The 14,692-nt window shown below is 38.2% G+C and overlaps 1 protein-coding gene across 14 annotated transcripts in view; it reads left to right on the forward strand.

The window, feature by feature from the left end:
- Positions 1-14,692, forward strand: part of TRPM3 (transient receptor potential cation channel subfamily M member 3) — a 662,437-nt gene that overhangs the window by 479,120 nt on the left and 168,625 nt on the right. For 8 of the 14 annotated variants that reach the window (XM_084899451.1, XM_084899455.1, XM_084899457.1 and 5 more), the window contains exons 6-7: positions 107-278; positions 12,768-12,842. In XM_084899451.1, the coding sequence (XP_084755577.1) occupies positions 107-278; positions 12,768-12,842 (247 nt within the window). The remainder of the gene's footprint in view (positions 1-106; positions 279-12,767; positions 12,843-14,692) is intronic. The other 6 variants (XM_084899460.1, XM_084899462.1, XM_084899463.1 and 3 more) reach the window with 1 other exon arrangement.

Genomic DNA, 14,692 nt, shown 5'->3' on the forward strand with positions numbered 1-14,692 from the left:
GGATTGGTTTTCCTTCTCTCTCTTTCTATTCTCTCTGCCCATTTCTCCTTTTAAAATGTGGCTCTCTTTTCTCTGACTTCTGCCTCTTCCCTTTGAAATCCTGCAGGTTGTCCGGCCATATCAGACTATGTCCAATCCCATGAGCAAGCTCACTGTTCTCAACAGCATGCATTCCCACTTCATTCTGGCTGACAACGGGACCACCGGGAAATATGGAGCAGAGGTGAAACTTAGGAGACAGCTGGAAAAGCATATTTCACTCCAGAAGATAAACACAAGTAAGTAGCTGCTTTTCCCACCCTCAAGCCTCCTCAGAAGCGTGTTAGAAGTGAATGAATAACTTTAAGTACAGCTTGCAAAAATACTATTAAAACTTGAGCAAGTCTCAAACATGGATCCTTATGATTTCTACGGGGCCAGTGGTTAGAATGAGAGGAAGTTGTCTAGAGGAGGACAGTCGGAGGCCTAAGAAAGAATCACCCACTTGATTAGTGGACTCCATCTCATTTATCATGCATGGAAAGTTCAGCCCCTTCTGGGGTTTGTGGATGCAGATGAGTTTTTCTCTCCAAACTTTTCCTACATCTTTTACACAGAAGGTTCTTAAGGAGGAAAAGCACCTCAGAGAAATTGTTTCTATTTATTATACTATTTTTGATAGCTAGAAAAAAAATTTGACTTTGATCTTAGCACAGATATGACTGTGCAAAGGAATTTCAAGGGAACTGACATTCTTTAAACTAAAACATCATGTGTAACCATCTTGATGAAACTTAAATTCTGTCTCATATGTATTCATTCATGGTTCTTGATACGTATGTATTTAGATATATGTATACCACATGATATGTATCCGATGGTTACACTAAAGTTCTCTCTTCTGTATTTATGTGTTCTATGCTTTATCATGCACACATTTGTTTTAACTGTGAAGGGTAGCATTGTAACAACAGCATGGCTCACCTGCTCACAAAGTGACTGGCATTTCAATGTGATAGAGGAATGAAAATAATCTGTCTCTTCTCACAAAATAAAATTCAAATTGTTTTCTCAAAGTAACATGAGGCTTCTCTGCAAGCTCAGACTTTGTGGTCATCCATTGTATGTCCCATCAGGAAAATGTGGATTGAATTGATTGAACTTTTCAAAGCCTGCAATTCCAAATAAGAAAAAAGTTCTCTCTGGCTGGATAAGTTCTCAAAAGTTCAGTATAATGTGATTCAACTTGTCCAAATGGCTTTTCTCTTCTCTAGCCTTTTCTCTGCATCTGTCGCAAGTGGGATCTCCTTGCTATAACCACCTTTCTCCCAGTACTGGGATGTTCAACCTAGGAGGCCACAACTACTTCTTCTTATTCTCTCCTTTCTGGTTTTACTTTTGAGGAACTGCTGCTATTTAGGCAGTCAGCTTTCATACCTTCATCTTTTTCATAGGCAAGTATAGAACAATAAATTTTGGTGTAGGCCATCAAAATTGTATTAGTAAACTCTCTTCTATCTAAGAATCCTCAACTGTCTTTGGAAAGGGAAAACATGGTATTATCCTGAAGGAAATGTCTTTTGGGGAAAAAAATACTAGAAAATGCAATAAAGCACTATAAGCAAGGGGTGGTAGGTTTTGTTATCCTAAAATTGAATGTAATTCTAATATTCGATAGAATGGGTAAATGTTGTGTAAACTAGTGTTCTCTGTTTAAGTTTTTTATAGGCTGTAGCCTTACTTTGTTTTTACGCCCTCAGATTAAGGATGAGAGCCTACCTGGGAGTGACCTGAAAGCTGAAGACGGGGGGAGCAGGGTGGACAAGGAGCAAACTCACTCAAGTTTGGCTCAGTAATGAGACAGAATCTGTCCAGACAAGCCAATCGTGTCATTATGTCAGCCCCCAATGGCAGCTGAGATGGTCAGTCAGCAGTGTTAGGAGGAGAGGTAGGAGTGATTGTATAAATTATACAACCAGCTAAGGGATGCCTGCCCCGAATTAAAACCTATCCAGGTGCCTCACAGGCTGCCCAAGGAAAGGATGTTCTATCCTAATTAGCCAGCCCCTAATTTAGTCTCCTGAAAATTAGACGCTATGCCGTCATTCACTATACCACTGTACCACAAAAATACTGTCCCCCACCCATCACATTCAGAGTTTCCAAATATATACTCAGCATTTCTTCATTGTCAGTCCTCCTCACTGCTTATGGGTGACCTGCATGCCACAGTAACCTTTCAACAGGTCTATTTTTTACATAATGATAGAATCTTCTGATGAGTATTTTCCTTAAATATTAAGTGAATCCTGCTCAGGAGACCTTTAACCCCTTTTTTTGTTAATCTGCCAGTTGTATGTAATAGCATGTTACAAACACAGTGTCTGCCATATGTATACTACGCTGGCCTCTATGATCTCATCTCTTCCTCCCTCCACTCCTTGCTGTTGCCAACAGTCTGTCCTGAGTATCATCATTGGTCATTGAAGGGCTTTGTTTTTAAAGGAGAATCCTTTCAAATGTGAGTGGTTGTCTGCTTTGGAACATTCTTCTATTTGTAATTTTCTAAACATCACATTTAACATGCAAAGCCTCAAACCATTCCAATCCTGCTTTTAGTAAACAAGTATTTCTTGAATTCTTATTATGTACCAGTTGTGGTTAGGTCAATAATAGCAGGAGTAGACATCTCATTGAGCTTAAATCAAGAGGGGAAAAAGAGTAATAAGTAAATGAGTAAACGGGTAAATATATTATGCTTGGTAATAAAAAGCACTAATAAGAAAAAATAAAGCAGAAAGTTATGTGCATGTGTATATGTTTGCACATGTGTGTGTGCATGTATGCATGTGTATTGTGGGGATAGTGTAGATTAGGTGGTCAGGAATGGCCTCTATGAGGAGGTGATGTGTAAGTAGAAACCTGAAATTAGGGAGCCAGTCGTGGAAAGAGCATTCTGGGGAGAATGAAAGCAGGGACAAAGGCCCCAGGTGTTCAGTGAAGAACAAGACGACCTGTGTAAGGAGTTGGATTTTATTCTAACAGAACTTGGATCTGATAAGTTACAGGATCTCCCTTATGCCGAAACCGGTTTGGTTTAGTGGATAGAGCGTCGGCCTGTGGACTGAAGGGTCCCAGGTCGATTCTGGTCAAGGGCCATATACATTGGTTGCAGGCACATCCTCGGTGGGAGGTGTGCAGGAGGCAGCTGATTAATGTTTCTCTCACATCGATGTTTCTAACTCTCTATCCCTCTCCCTTCCTCTCTGTAAAAAATCAATATATTTTTAAAATAATAATAATAAAATAAAAATAAGAGGTACAGAGAGTTATCAAAAGAGACCTGATTAAGTGAGTTATCAAAAGTGACCCAAACCTTTAGTTAGTATTGCCAAACATCACATATACTAAGCTTGAACTAAAATAAGCAAAGGTCCATAATAAACAATACCTCCTATTTTATTGATATTCACATATTCATACAAGCTGAATCAACTTAGCACATTCCCATCCACCAATGTGTATGTGTAAATACACACACACACACACACACACACACACACACACACACACACACACTAGAGGCCCACTGCACAAATTTGGGGTCCCTCAGCCAAAAGCGACTCTCCAATATCCCCCAACTGGTCCCAGATTGTGAGAGGGCACAGGCCAGGCCAAGGGACCCCACCAGTGCATGATCAGGGTCAGGGAGGGTCACAGGAGATTGGCCAGCTGGGGAGGGATTGCAGGAGGGCTCCAAGATTTGACCCACCCATCTCACTCAGTCCCTCTCAGCTGAATCCCAGCAACAAGCTAACCAACTGCTCAGAGCATCTGCCTCCTGATGGTCAATGCATGTCATAGTGACTGGTTGACCAGTCAACTGCCTGCCCCCCTGGTGGTCAATGCACATTATAGTGAGCCATTGAGCCACTTAAGCAAATCATTAGCATATTATGCTTTGATTGGTTGAATGAACAACCAGATGACTGGACACTTAGCATATTAGGCTTTTATTATATAGGATATATATTATACACACACACACACATATATATATGCATTCTCCTCAAAATAATTTTGAAGGAAATTCAGACATTCATAAATTTTTCATTATATTTCATTATCATAAATATTTTACCCATAAATATTCAAGTACCAAAACATTTTTTAACTTGTATTGGCAAAAGGTAGATTTTAGTAGAAGTATTTCCTTAACTCAGTGACAACATAATGGCAAACATTATCCAAGAACTCTTTAACAATTCTTTAAATTAAAATATGATTTCATTCTAAAATGTAACCAGAAAATTTGACAATAATCTTTTCAAGTCCTAGTTCTATTCTTAGCAGGCCAAAATTATTAAAAAGGAAGATTAGAAAATCCCCAGAAATTGTGGCTTTCTTTCAAGAGTTATACAGAGGGAAGAATATAACATTTGGGAAAAGAGGAGACCTTTGTTTATCACCAGTGACAATAAGCTGACAGTGGCAGGGAAACCTGGAAGTTCAGATCATCACGGCTGTGACCTTAGACAAATTACCATGTTGCTCTTAGATTTTGTTCTGCAACTGTGAACCAGGGACAGCGTTCCCTCACAATGTTGTAATTAATAACCCTTTGCACTCCGCTGTCCCCTCTCAGGGGACATTGGAATTCTAGCATATCACTCGGATGTCCCCTCTCAGGGGGGACATTGCAGTTTATTAGTGATTACAGGGAATTGAGTTAATTCAACGCACGTTTCCGCCGCAAAGTAGCATCGAGTAGCTGGTAGCCAATGTCCAGAATGGTTCGGAGTGCAAAGGGTTATGAGTCAGCTAGTGAAGGATCTGTCATGTGGCACTTAAGAAAGATTGGGTGCCTTCCTGACTTCAGGGCACTGTGGTCCCCCGGCCGAAAGCCATGTCCCATGTTTATATGACCTGACTGCCATAAGTGTCAACCGGCAGTTGGACATCCCCTGAGGGGTCCCAAATTAGGGAGGGTGCAGGCTGGGCTGAGGGAATAGCGCCCCATCGCCAATTCAAGAATTTCATGCACTGGACCTCTAATAGTAAAATAAAACACAAAGTTCGTCTCTGTGAGCTGACACAACTAATTTAAAGCATTTCATTTTAGTGAAATCTCCATAATTAGAAAGAAGTACTCATGACTGCATCATTTATACCCTAGCTCCCTTACCACCATTTTTTGGTGATAATTCTTAAACATGGCTGTAGTAATCCTCCACTAGGTTGACACTGCCTCCTCTAGGAGACATTTAAAAATACCAGTGGGATTTGGGATTGACACAATTTCAGGTGCTCCCGAATGGCACTGGAGAGGAAGCAGGAATGTTAATGTTCTACCACGTGCAGGGCAGTTTCACATGAAGAATCACCTGGCCCAAATGTCAATCATATGCTTTGGGAAACACTGCTCTGACTCTGTTTGTTGCCTTGAGTTTTCTATTTGTTTTTTGTTTGTTTGTTTTTGTTTTTTTCCAAAAAAAATATATATATTTCTACTAGCTGATTCAGCAGGAACACGCATTTCCAAGGTAAAATAGTTGCAAAGTCTTTACTTACTACTTACAAGCAGCAGTAGCGAACCATGGTGAGATTCAAAATATTTAACAACCTGTGCAGCACAGGCTGGATATATTTCCTTCAGATCCTCATGCCACTTGCTGTTGGGTAGTTCTTCTTATGTCTAACTTCATATGTTCTGAATCTGCACTCTTCTGGGTGAGAACCAAAATCACTATGTTAGAGCTCTCAATGTATTCAAAACTGTCAGTGGACTTGAGTTGACCTTTCTGCATTATGGCTATAAGGAAGCTCTTTTTCATTTGGAGGGAAACACCAACCTGCTTAAGAGGCAGAACTGACTCATGAAGTAAATCAAAATTTCCAACTCAGCAGCACCTGCTCTTAGCACCACTGCTTTATACATTTCAGTCTCAGTAACTCTAGAGATATGCTCAACAGTGGAGTTCCCCATTGTTGAGTGCTTGCTGCTCAGAGAAATCCTGCAGTTCTCCGTTATTAGCTGATTTGGGAGCATCGGCAGAGGCCCAGAAATGTGGTTACTTTATCCCTTAGAATTCATTGCCCAAGGGATATTTTAAGAAATCAAAATTCTAGTAGAATAGAGTTCAAAATTGAATGCAAGGAGAATTCTAGTGCTATTGTTGTTTATCTATACAAAACTGAGAATTATTTTGAAAATAAGAGAGCAAGGCAGTAATATAAATCTTGACTGAATGAATAAATTTATGAAGTAAATCACCACAAAGCTGTGCTTTTTAAAAATTAATAATCTTTCACTTCTGGTATTTGTCTCTCATTTCCAGGGACTGCAGTAAACACCTTTTATGTCTGAGTATTTTTCTATTGTTAAATTATGAAGTCAACTTACCCTGGAAATTTGACATAGATTAACTAAAGAGTATCACTGATAACCTTAATAGATTTACCAAAATCTCTGACACCAAGACTAATATTAATGTACATAGTAAGTGCTCAATAAAAAGATGCTGGGTTGGCATGAAAGGAATTTAAGTGATTTGACCCAGTCATATTATTATAAGAAATGCGTGAATTTACAGTTTCAAAAAAATTTTTTTTAATGTTTTAGCAAGAGCAGCATCGATAAAATAACATAGAGCAGCGAGGAGGCTATTTTGAAGGATTGTAATCACTTATATATACATACATGATATATCATAAGTATATACATATTACTTATCTTTATTCTTATGATTAAGTCAGTCTCATTCTTTGTATTTATATCAAATACAGAAAGTCCAAGCCTGAAGTAGTCAACAGTAGCACAGAGAGGGAGGCAGATGGCAAAGGGAAGATATAAAGTATGAGCTACATGGAAGTTTCTCCGAAAAGTTTTCCATTTGGGAGTAAGTTGGATAGCCACATAGGAAGAGTTGTCATGAGACCATCGGGGCCCTTGCCCACTCTCAGCATTGCAAACCTAGCATGGCACTCTTTCCATTGAACTTTCATATAGCTCAGAACCATTTTCATTCATTAGAACTGAGGTTCTGCTGCTGTAATAAAGGCTCAACACAATGGATGCCTAAATGAGATTGGAGATTATTTCTCATGCATATGTTATTCTGAACATGAGTGTAGATTTGATGTGATAACCTCACAGTGTTGAGAATTCAGATTCCTTCTTTCTTTTGCTCTGCCATCTTTGTTTTCATGGATCCTTGGGAGCTCAGCATTTCATCTACATTCTGGCCAGAAGGAATCGGGAAAAACGAACAAGGGAAATTCATAACTTGTCCTTTAAAAGGCACAATAAGAAAACCATACACACCACTTTGGCTTACATCCTATGTCCCAATATTTGGTCACATGTCCATAGCTAACTAAAAAGGGATTCTAAAATGCAGTCTTTATTCTGAGTATACACATAGCCAGCTAAATATTTCATCACTACAAAAGAAGGAAAGAATAGGTATTGGGGTACAACTAGCAGTGTTGCCACACCTTTTCAGTAGAGCATGCCAGATGGTTATTAAGAAGTAGCTGGAGTTGGCACAAGGTAAAATGTATCTGCCATTCATACATACGACACACCTATATGTTCCATCATCTCTGGGAAGTCTTGTCCAAAAGTAGCTTCTGTAGTGTACACTTCATATCTTGCTCTTTCACTCTTCATCTCTGAGTTTTTTTAAGTTAACTAACTTGAACGGATCCCTTTAGCCTCAGAGTACTTGCATATGCCAGGCTATGCATAATTCATGTACCTTCCATAATGAATCCTTGGCCATATATTTTGCTGCATGTTTGGTAACATTTGAAATCCCAAGATATTAAAATAGATAGAATAGATTCTATGTGTCTATGACACTGTACTATTAATATTAATGTTTCAAAAATAGATTCTGGAAATATGTGACCTACATATGGCAGTAGAGTGGAGATTGGCCAGCTTCTCAAGTCTATCTTAGAACTGGGCTTTGGCCTGTTGGGGAAAAGGACAAGAGACCTATTTTAGGGAATAGGAACAGCCCATCTTCCTACTTTGCTGAGGAGCATTTGATGAGACCTGATAAGCAGATGAGCTGTGGGGAGTGTAAAGCCTTTTTATATTCCAATTATCCAATTTGGCATTTCTTCATGTTAATCATCCCTAAATGATAATTAATAATTTGGCAAGATACAGCTGAAGGGCTCTTGAAACCTCCTGAATGCCAATGCATAGACAATTGAGAGTATTCACTGATGCTGACAGTTATTAAGATTAATTAGTAGAGCTTCTCTTCAAAATGTGAGTGGGTCACCTGTTTTAGAGACCGAGATACATGTGACATTATTGATTAGGTTTTCTTTTTGTTTTAGTTCATGTTATCCAATGAAACTTAAAAGGCAGAGCTTTAAAAAAAAAAAAAAAAGGCTGAGTTTTAAGAGAGTTGGGATTTCCCTTCTGTCTAAGGGATCTGGGATCTGTTGCCTTACAGATTTAATGAAACCAAAGGCAGCGGCTTTGAAAATAAACCTCACTTTCCTCTCTGGATACTCTCTATGTGGAACAGTTTCATTGCTTTGTGTTTGCCTTACCTGGCATATTTTCCTTTATCTTTTCATAACAGCAAACAGATCTATTGTGATTTTTTTTTTATTCACACAAGTTCCTATAGAAAATGGATTCAAAGTTTAGGAATGCCATTAGAAAACACTATAAACAAGTTCAATAAATAAATGACAAAGCAAAGAAGTATCTGCTGCCCTGAAAAGGGAGCTAGTTTCCGTGATAATCAAAGAGTACATATAATCCAAAAGAAAAATCCTATAAGAGAATGGCCACAATATATCAACAGAATGATCACAGGGAAGAAAATAAAGTGCTCAGCCTCATTCAAAATTTAGTAAATGAAAATTAAGAGAAATTAAATGTTTTTTAGTGTATCTGATTAGCAAAACACAAAGTTTTACTAGTAAAGTATCTCGTGTCAGTAAGTGTGGTAGTTGGGAATATGTACTGGTGTGTGTGTAAATATGGACAACCTATTTGGAAGACAGTTTGGTAACCCTATTAAATTTTAAATGTACATAACCTTTGGGCCTATCATTTTACTTCTAGAAATTTATTCTATGCATATTTATTGCAATAATTTTTAGAGTAATAAAAATGGAATTAACCCAAAGATTCACCAATATATGACTAATTAAATTATATGTAGACATACAGTGAAATACTCTGAAGTTAAATGCTGCAACTCGGCTTGGGTTCATATGGAAATATATCCAAGGGTAAATATTTTTCTTTTCTAACATTAAAAACACAGTTGTACAACACACATCTGTGTTTTATATATGTATATACATATATATGTGTGGATATATATGGATATACAGTTATACATGTATACTTATAAAACATCTGAAAGGACAAAGAAGAACAATTATTAGTTGCAGCTTCTATAGGGACTGAGACTTGAGTTGGGAAAAGTAAAATGAGAATTGACATTTTCAATGTTTTTTTACATGAGCAAATATATTTTATTAGAGAGAGACAGATAGAGAAGAGAGGAGAGAGGAGGGGAAGAGAGAAGAGAAGGAAAGGTAGGGATGAAAAATGGAAAGAAGGAGAGGAATGAAGAAGGCAGAGAGCCAGGGAGGAAGAAAGAAAGCCTTCGGAAGTAGTGTGCCTATCCATCTAATGTAGTTTAGTGCCTTCTTCCCTTGAGTGCATATACTATGTCATTCTTGATCTGTGGGTAAGGAGCAGCACAGCTTTGTTTTCCCTTGTTCACTCAGTCTGCTGGCAACCCCTCCACTCTTTCTAAGACAAATGGAAAGAGTTAAGTCAGAAAATCTAGTGGGATGGGCTGGTTAAGGAAACAGCAAAAAGAATCATATTCTCAAATCCCATGTAAAGGATGTGTTGTAAAAAATTATGAGACCAAGGCAATAGGTTTTATGCTTACATTTTATAATAGCTGAACTGAAAGCAAAAATATCTTTCTTATTAAGAGTTGGTGAATGGCAAAATAGCCTAAGTTTATCCCCAATCCTTAGCCATAACCAGATACTCTAGTACTCTTATAATAGGGCTACTGAAACTTTCCTACTTTTGTACCTTTACCATGAGTACAGTCTATTACAGTTAGGTTTGTTTATTTGTCCTTCATCATGCTCCTGGGCACCCCAAAATTCTGCTCCCCTATCTCTCTTTTCTGGGCCCTATTCTCTGTGATGGAACCCAGCTCACGCAACAGCTCATTCAATAGCTAAAGGTTGTCTGTCATGCTCACTGGGGAAACAGTGGCTCCCACTATATTCTTTATTCCTCTGTACTTTTAAGACGCTTCATATGGAGCCAAAGCACGTGTCCTAAGTTCTTCAGCTTTTCAAATTGTGGCAAAAATGAGAACTCCAAATACCTTTCATTTAAAATAAATAACGATTGCGCTCTCTCTCCTACATTTCCACTTCACAATACTTGCCTTACTCTGCCAGTCTTTGCTTGTGTGCTTACAATATACATAGCACTGTAGGAGGTGCAAGATAAATAAGACCTAGCTGTACACTTGAGGAACTTAAGAGTTTTACAAATGCGTTAATAACTCGTGTTTGCTAAGTGGTATTCTAAACCCTTTACAAAAACAAAACTGATTTAATTCTTATAATAACCCTATGAAGTGGGTAGCATTATTGTTACTCCTGTTCATCGAAAAGTTAACTGAAGCTCGAAGAGATCAAGGAATAGTCTCAAGGTCAGACTGCTGATAAGTGGCAGACCCAAGAAATCTTCCTGCACCCATGCCTCAACCACTGTGCTCTCTTGCCTCTCAGCGTGCAAAGAGCTGTATCCTAAAGCAGCAAGTGTTAAATGCCCTTCAGTGATACAAAGTGCAATAGGAATTCAGAAAGAGAACGTATCTGGAGGAGTATTCATAAGGGTACAAGGCCGAGGTATTTTAAGAAAGATTTTGACAGGTGTAATGCAGGCAATGATGGCAAGTGATGTAGCTGAAAACTTTCAACATCCAGAAATTTAATGAACAGCATGCAGGCTAATTGAAATTTTTTTAAATTAAATTGTTTATCCTGTCTTAAGCAAAATTTCAGCTGCAAATATAAACTAGGATTACATGTGAACTAGGGTTAATTTTTTAGGAAATATGACCATTAGAATCATAAGGAGAAATTATGTATTTTCACTACTTACCTTTATTCAAATCTTCTTAATAAGGTAATAATGAAGATCAACTATAGAATAATATGATAGATGGGACATTATGCATACATTATTCATAAGTATAATATAGATATATAGGTATACCTATATAGATGATATAGGTTATAGATATAAATATAGATATAGATATGATATGAATAAAGATATTGATATAAATATAGATATACAATATTACATGTATTTCATCAGTTTATTGCCTTCATTTTCCAGGTGGGAAAGCCCACTTAGAAAAGGTCAGTGTCCTGCTTAAACTTCTATAGTGAACTAAGTGGCACAACTTTTATCTGAGCTCAGAGTTCCCACTTGTAGTCTGCAGCCCTTTGCTCAGCATGGTCACTACCTTAGTTTGATTTATTTTTCTTTTTTCATTTATTTAGCCCCAGAGACACTCAAATCAGAAAAAGGTTTTCTGTGCACGTGAGCAAGGAACCAAAGCAGGATCTTAGGGCATCAGGCTCATTTGATGCAAAATCTTTAGTCCTTTATTCCCTCATTTTCCCCCTTGAGAACATTTTTCCACTATGTCCTGAAGGGTAATTAAGGAAATATCAAGATATTTGAGGACACACTCAATGGATGCCCAATGCCCAGACTTTCCATTTTTAACCATGCAACAAATCTGGTTGACCTTCACTAAAATGTCATTTTAACTTTTTTTCATTAGGATTTGGTAATGGGTATAAAGAAAGAAACTGAAACACAACAGGGCTGTTCATTCTGCACAGAAAATGTAGATAAGTCCATTTTGAGAGTGGTTCCATGAATAAACGCTCATGCTACATTTCCAGTAGGGTTTGTATTGTTGTCTATTTGAGACTTTGCTCATAATACTTAGCAAGAGGTCTAATTGGTGTACACAGTGGTATAGCGGTCCAGGGAGGCCTGTGTTCCCAAACCAAACCAAATTTATATTCTCAGGAACATACTAATTAGTAACTTTCTGGAAAATACAGTAGTTATTCTTACCTTGTTACTTTGCAAATTATTGGGGATCCAGAGGAACCAGCCTTATAGTTTGTGCTTCGAGGAATATTGCTTTATGCTTTCCCCAATGAGTACATTCTTATGAAAAGGCACCTCTGACAGGTATGGGCAGTGAGAATTTACCAAATCCTGTGAAAAGTGGGGTGAGACACTACTATGCCTCTGACCAATCAGCTACCTGCTGCCCAACCACTGACTGCCAACAATTGCCACAGGCTGAGGTTGCTCTGTAAGTCTGGCTTGATCCTGAGAAGCTAGGGCCAAGAGATCTCACTTGAGAGTCTGGTGCCCTGCAAACATGTTGTTTAGAACCAATCAGCTATCAGCTAGGCTGAAACAGAATAATGAAGGATACCACCTCAGCAAAGAGAATGTTGATTTTTAAGGACCTGCTTAGGTGAAGAAGTGATGGGACAATCTATACATGGTACAGAAGGGCTATTTGGTGCTTTGCATAATTCTAAATGTGCATCTTCCATTTCCATCACATGTTTAAATTTATATAAAGTGGGTGATTGGTCTGCTTTAATAAAAGTGTATCCAACCATTGGGTTGTAGAAATTTCAAAGATTTTATTTTTTGACAGGATGCCTGCCGTTTTTCTCTCTTGAGTCCCGCTTGTTTTATTCATTTTGGGGTAGTTGCCAATTAGACCAAATTGGTAAGTATAATTAATGGACAACATGAATTTCCTCTTAAACCCAGCTAGTTACTTCTTTTTATTTATCATCTCAAAATACTATGTAAGATAGAGAGGCAGGAATGAGCATTTACTGAGGTCCTAGTATGATCCAGGCACATCGCTTGGCATTTTTATATATACTATCTCTTTTAATACAAAAACATTCAGGCAGGAATTCTCTTCTTAGACTGACATGATTCTAAAACCCTTGCTCTTTTCACTCTACATAAGAAAGCATTATCTCACTTAAAAAGACACTCCCCTAAAACTCTGTTACCTTGGAGATCTTAGAGGTTATTATTTTACTCAATAACTATTGTATTTGAACACAAACTATGCCAGACACGTTTTGAGCATCTGTTTAGGTGAAATGAATCATGGGCAGAACTTTGGGCAAAGGACATTGCCTCAGTGTCAAGATGGTGGAGGAATTCACAGGAACAGCACGAGCAGGAGATAGAACAGGGTGATGGCATGGAGGGTGGGGGTGGATGCAAACAGAGGAGCTTCTGATCGTGTGCTCATGGCTACAGTCTTTCTTCATGTGACTCGTGGACTTCCCTTTGTCATCCTATGCCTGAGAATATATGAAGGAGGCTGGGAAGGCAAAGGGACGTTCAATTGTCATCACTGGCATCTTTTTTGATCATTGCACCATCATCCAACACATTGGGGTAACCATGACATGAAATTTTTCATCATTGAGCCCATAACTGTTCCATGAGATAAATAACAACTCCGTACGTTAATGGTCACTGCAGAACTTCATTCAGGAAGTCCTGAAAGTAGGAAGCAGCGGATTTATATTCTCAAAGACTGAAAGCCCTGGGTTCAAATCACATGACTTGACAAGGAAGTCCTCTGGGAAGGTTACATGTATATCGGGAACATAGCATTGCCTTCTGTGGTTGCTCTAACCTGTTTGGCCCAGTCACGCAGACTTTCTACTGCTGGCAGACTCGAATCGCATAAAAGACCATCCAAAAATACAAATACCAAATTCATAATCAGTTAATGTAGTGACTTGCCATTTTTTGGATGTTCTCAGCTCAATGTTATTCCTTTTTAAAGTATTTCCCTCTAAAGAATAGGTTGTGTGAAGAAGCCAGCACAGTTTAGGTGTCTGTTCTCTCTTCGTCTTGGCTGGACACAGTTGGCTGTGTCACTGAAAAGTTCGTCATGCTTGTTAATGAAAAGTCACTTTGTCAATCAAGACAACAATGGAGTCAAAAGACTAATGTTGAGAGAGTGGAATAAATTTGAGTGGAACATATTTCTTAGTGTTTGCCTGCCTTGTTTATCTGACTCATTTTCTAATTCAAACTAGGAGTTCTCTCTTTCTGAGGAAATAATCTCTTCTACATTAGAAATATTTGCTCAGGGACTGGAACAGTTTCTATAAACAAATGAGTGTGACAGGGGAAATGTCCACAATTTTTATAAGGCCTTGGATTCTTCCACAACAGGATAGAATGCTGAGATCTCCTTTCAGATCAGAAAGATCTGAGTTGCAAATATCTGACAGGCATGTGGTCTCAAAGTCAGCAAAGTTTTCTTTGATGGTTGGATCTAATTGAATACTTTCATGATAACATAAGCCTTCTTGCTTGGACCCAATCTCTTCCTGTCTCACTATCAAAAGACTGTCCATATCTTTATTATTTCTTGTTTTTCTAGCTTCTCCTCCTTGGCAGTCTCCTTTAAATGACATAACCTGTCAGATGTTTTTTTTGTCCTGTCTTGACATTTGGTGAAATTACAATGTCTCCCTTATTCTACTTATTGGCACAACCTACACTTCAGAATCTTCTCTTCTATAAACACACACA

Source organism: Pipistrellus hanaki (assembly GCF_964339955.1).
Source record: "Pipistrellus hanaki genome assembly, chromosome: 11".
NCBI lineage: Eukaryota > Metazoa > Chordata > Mammalia > Chiroptera > Vespertilionidae > Pipistrellus > Pipistrellus hanaki.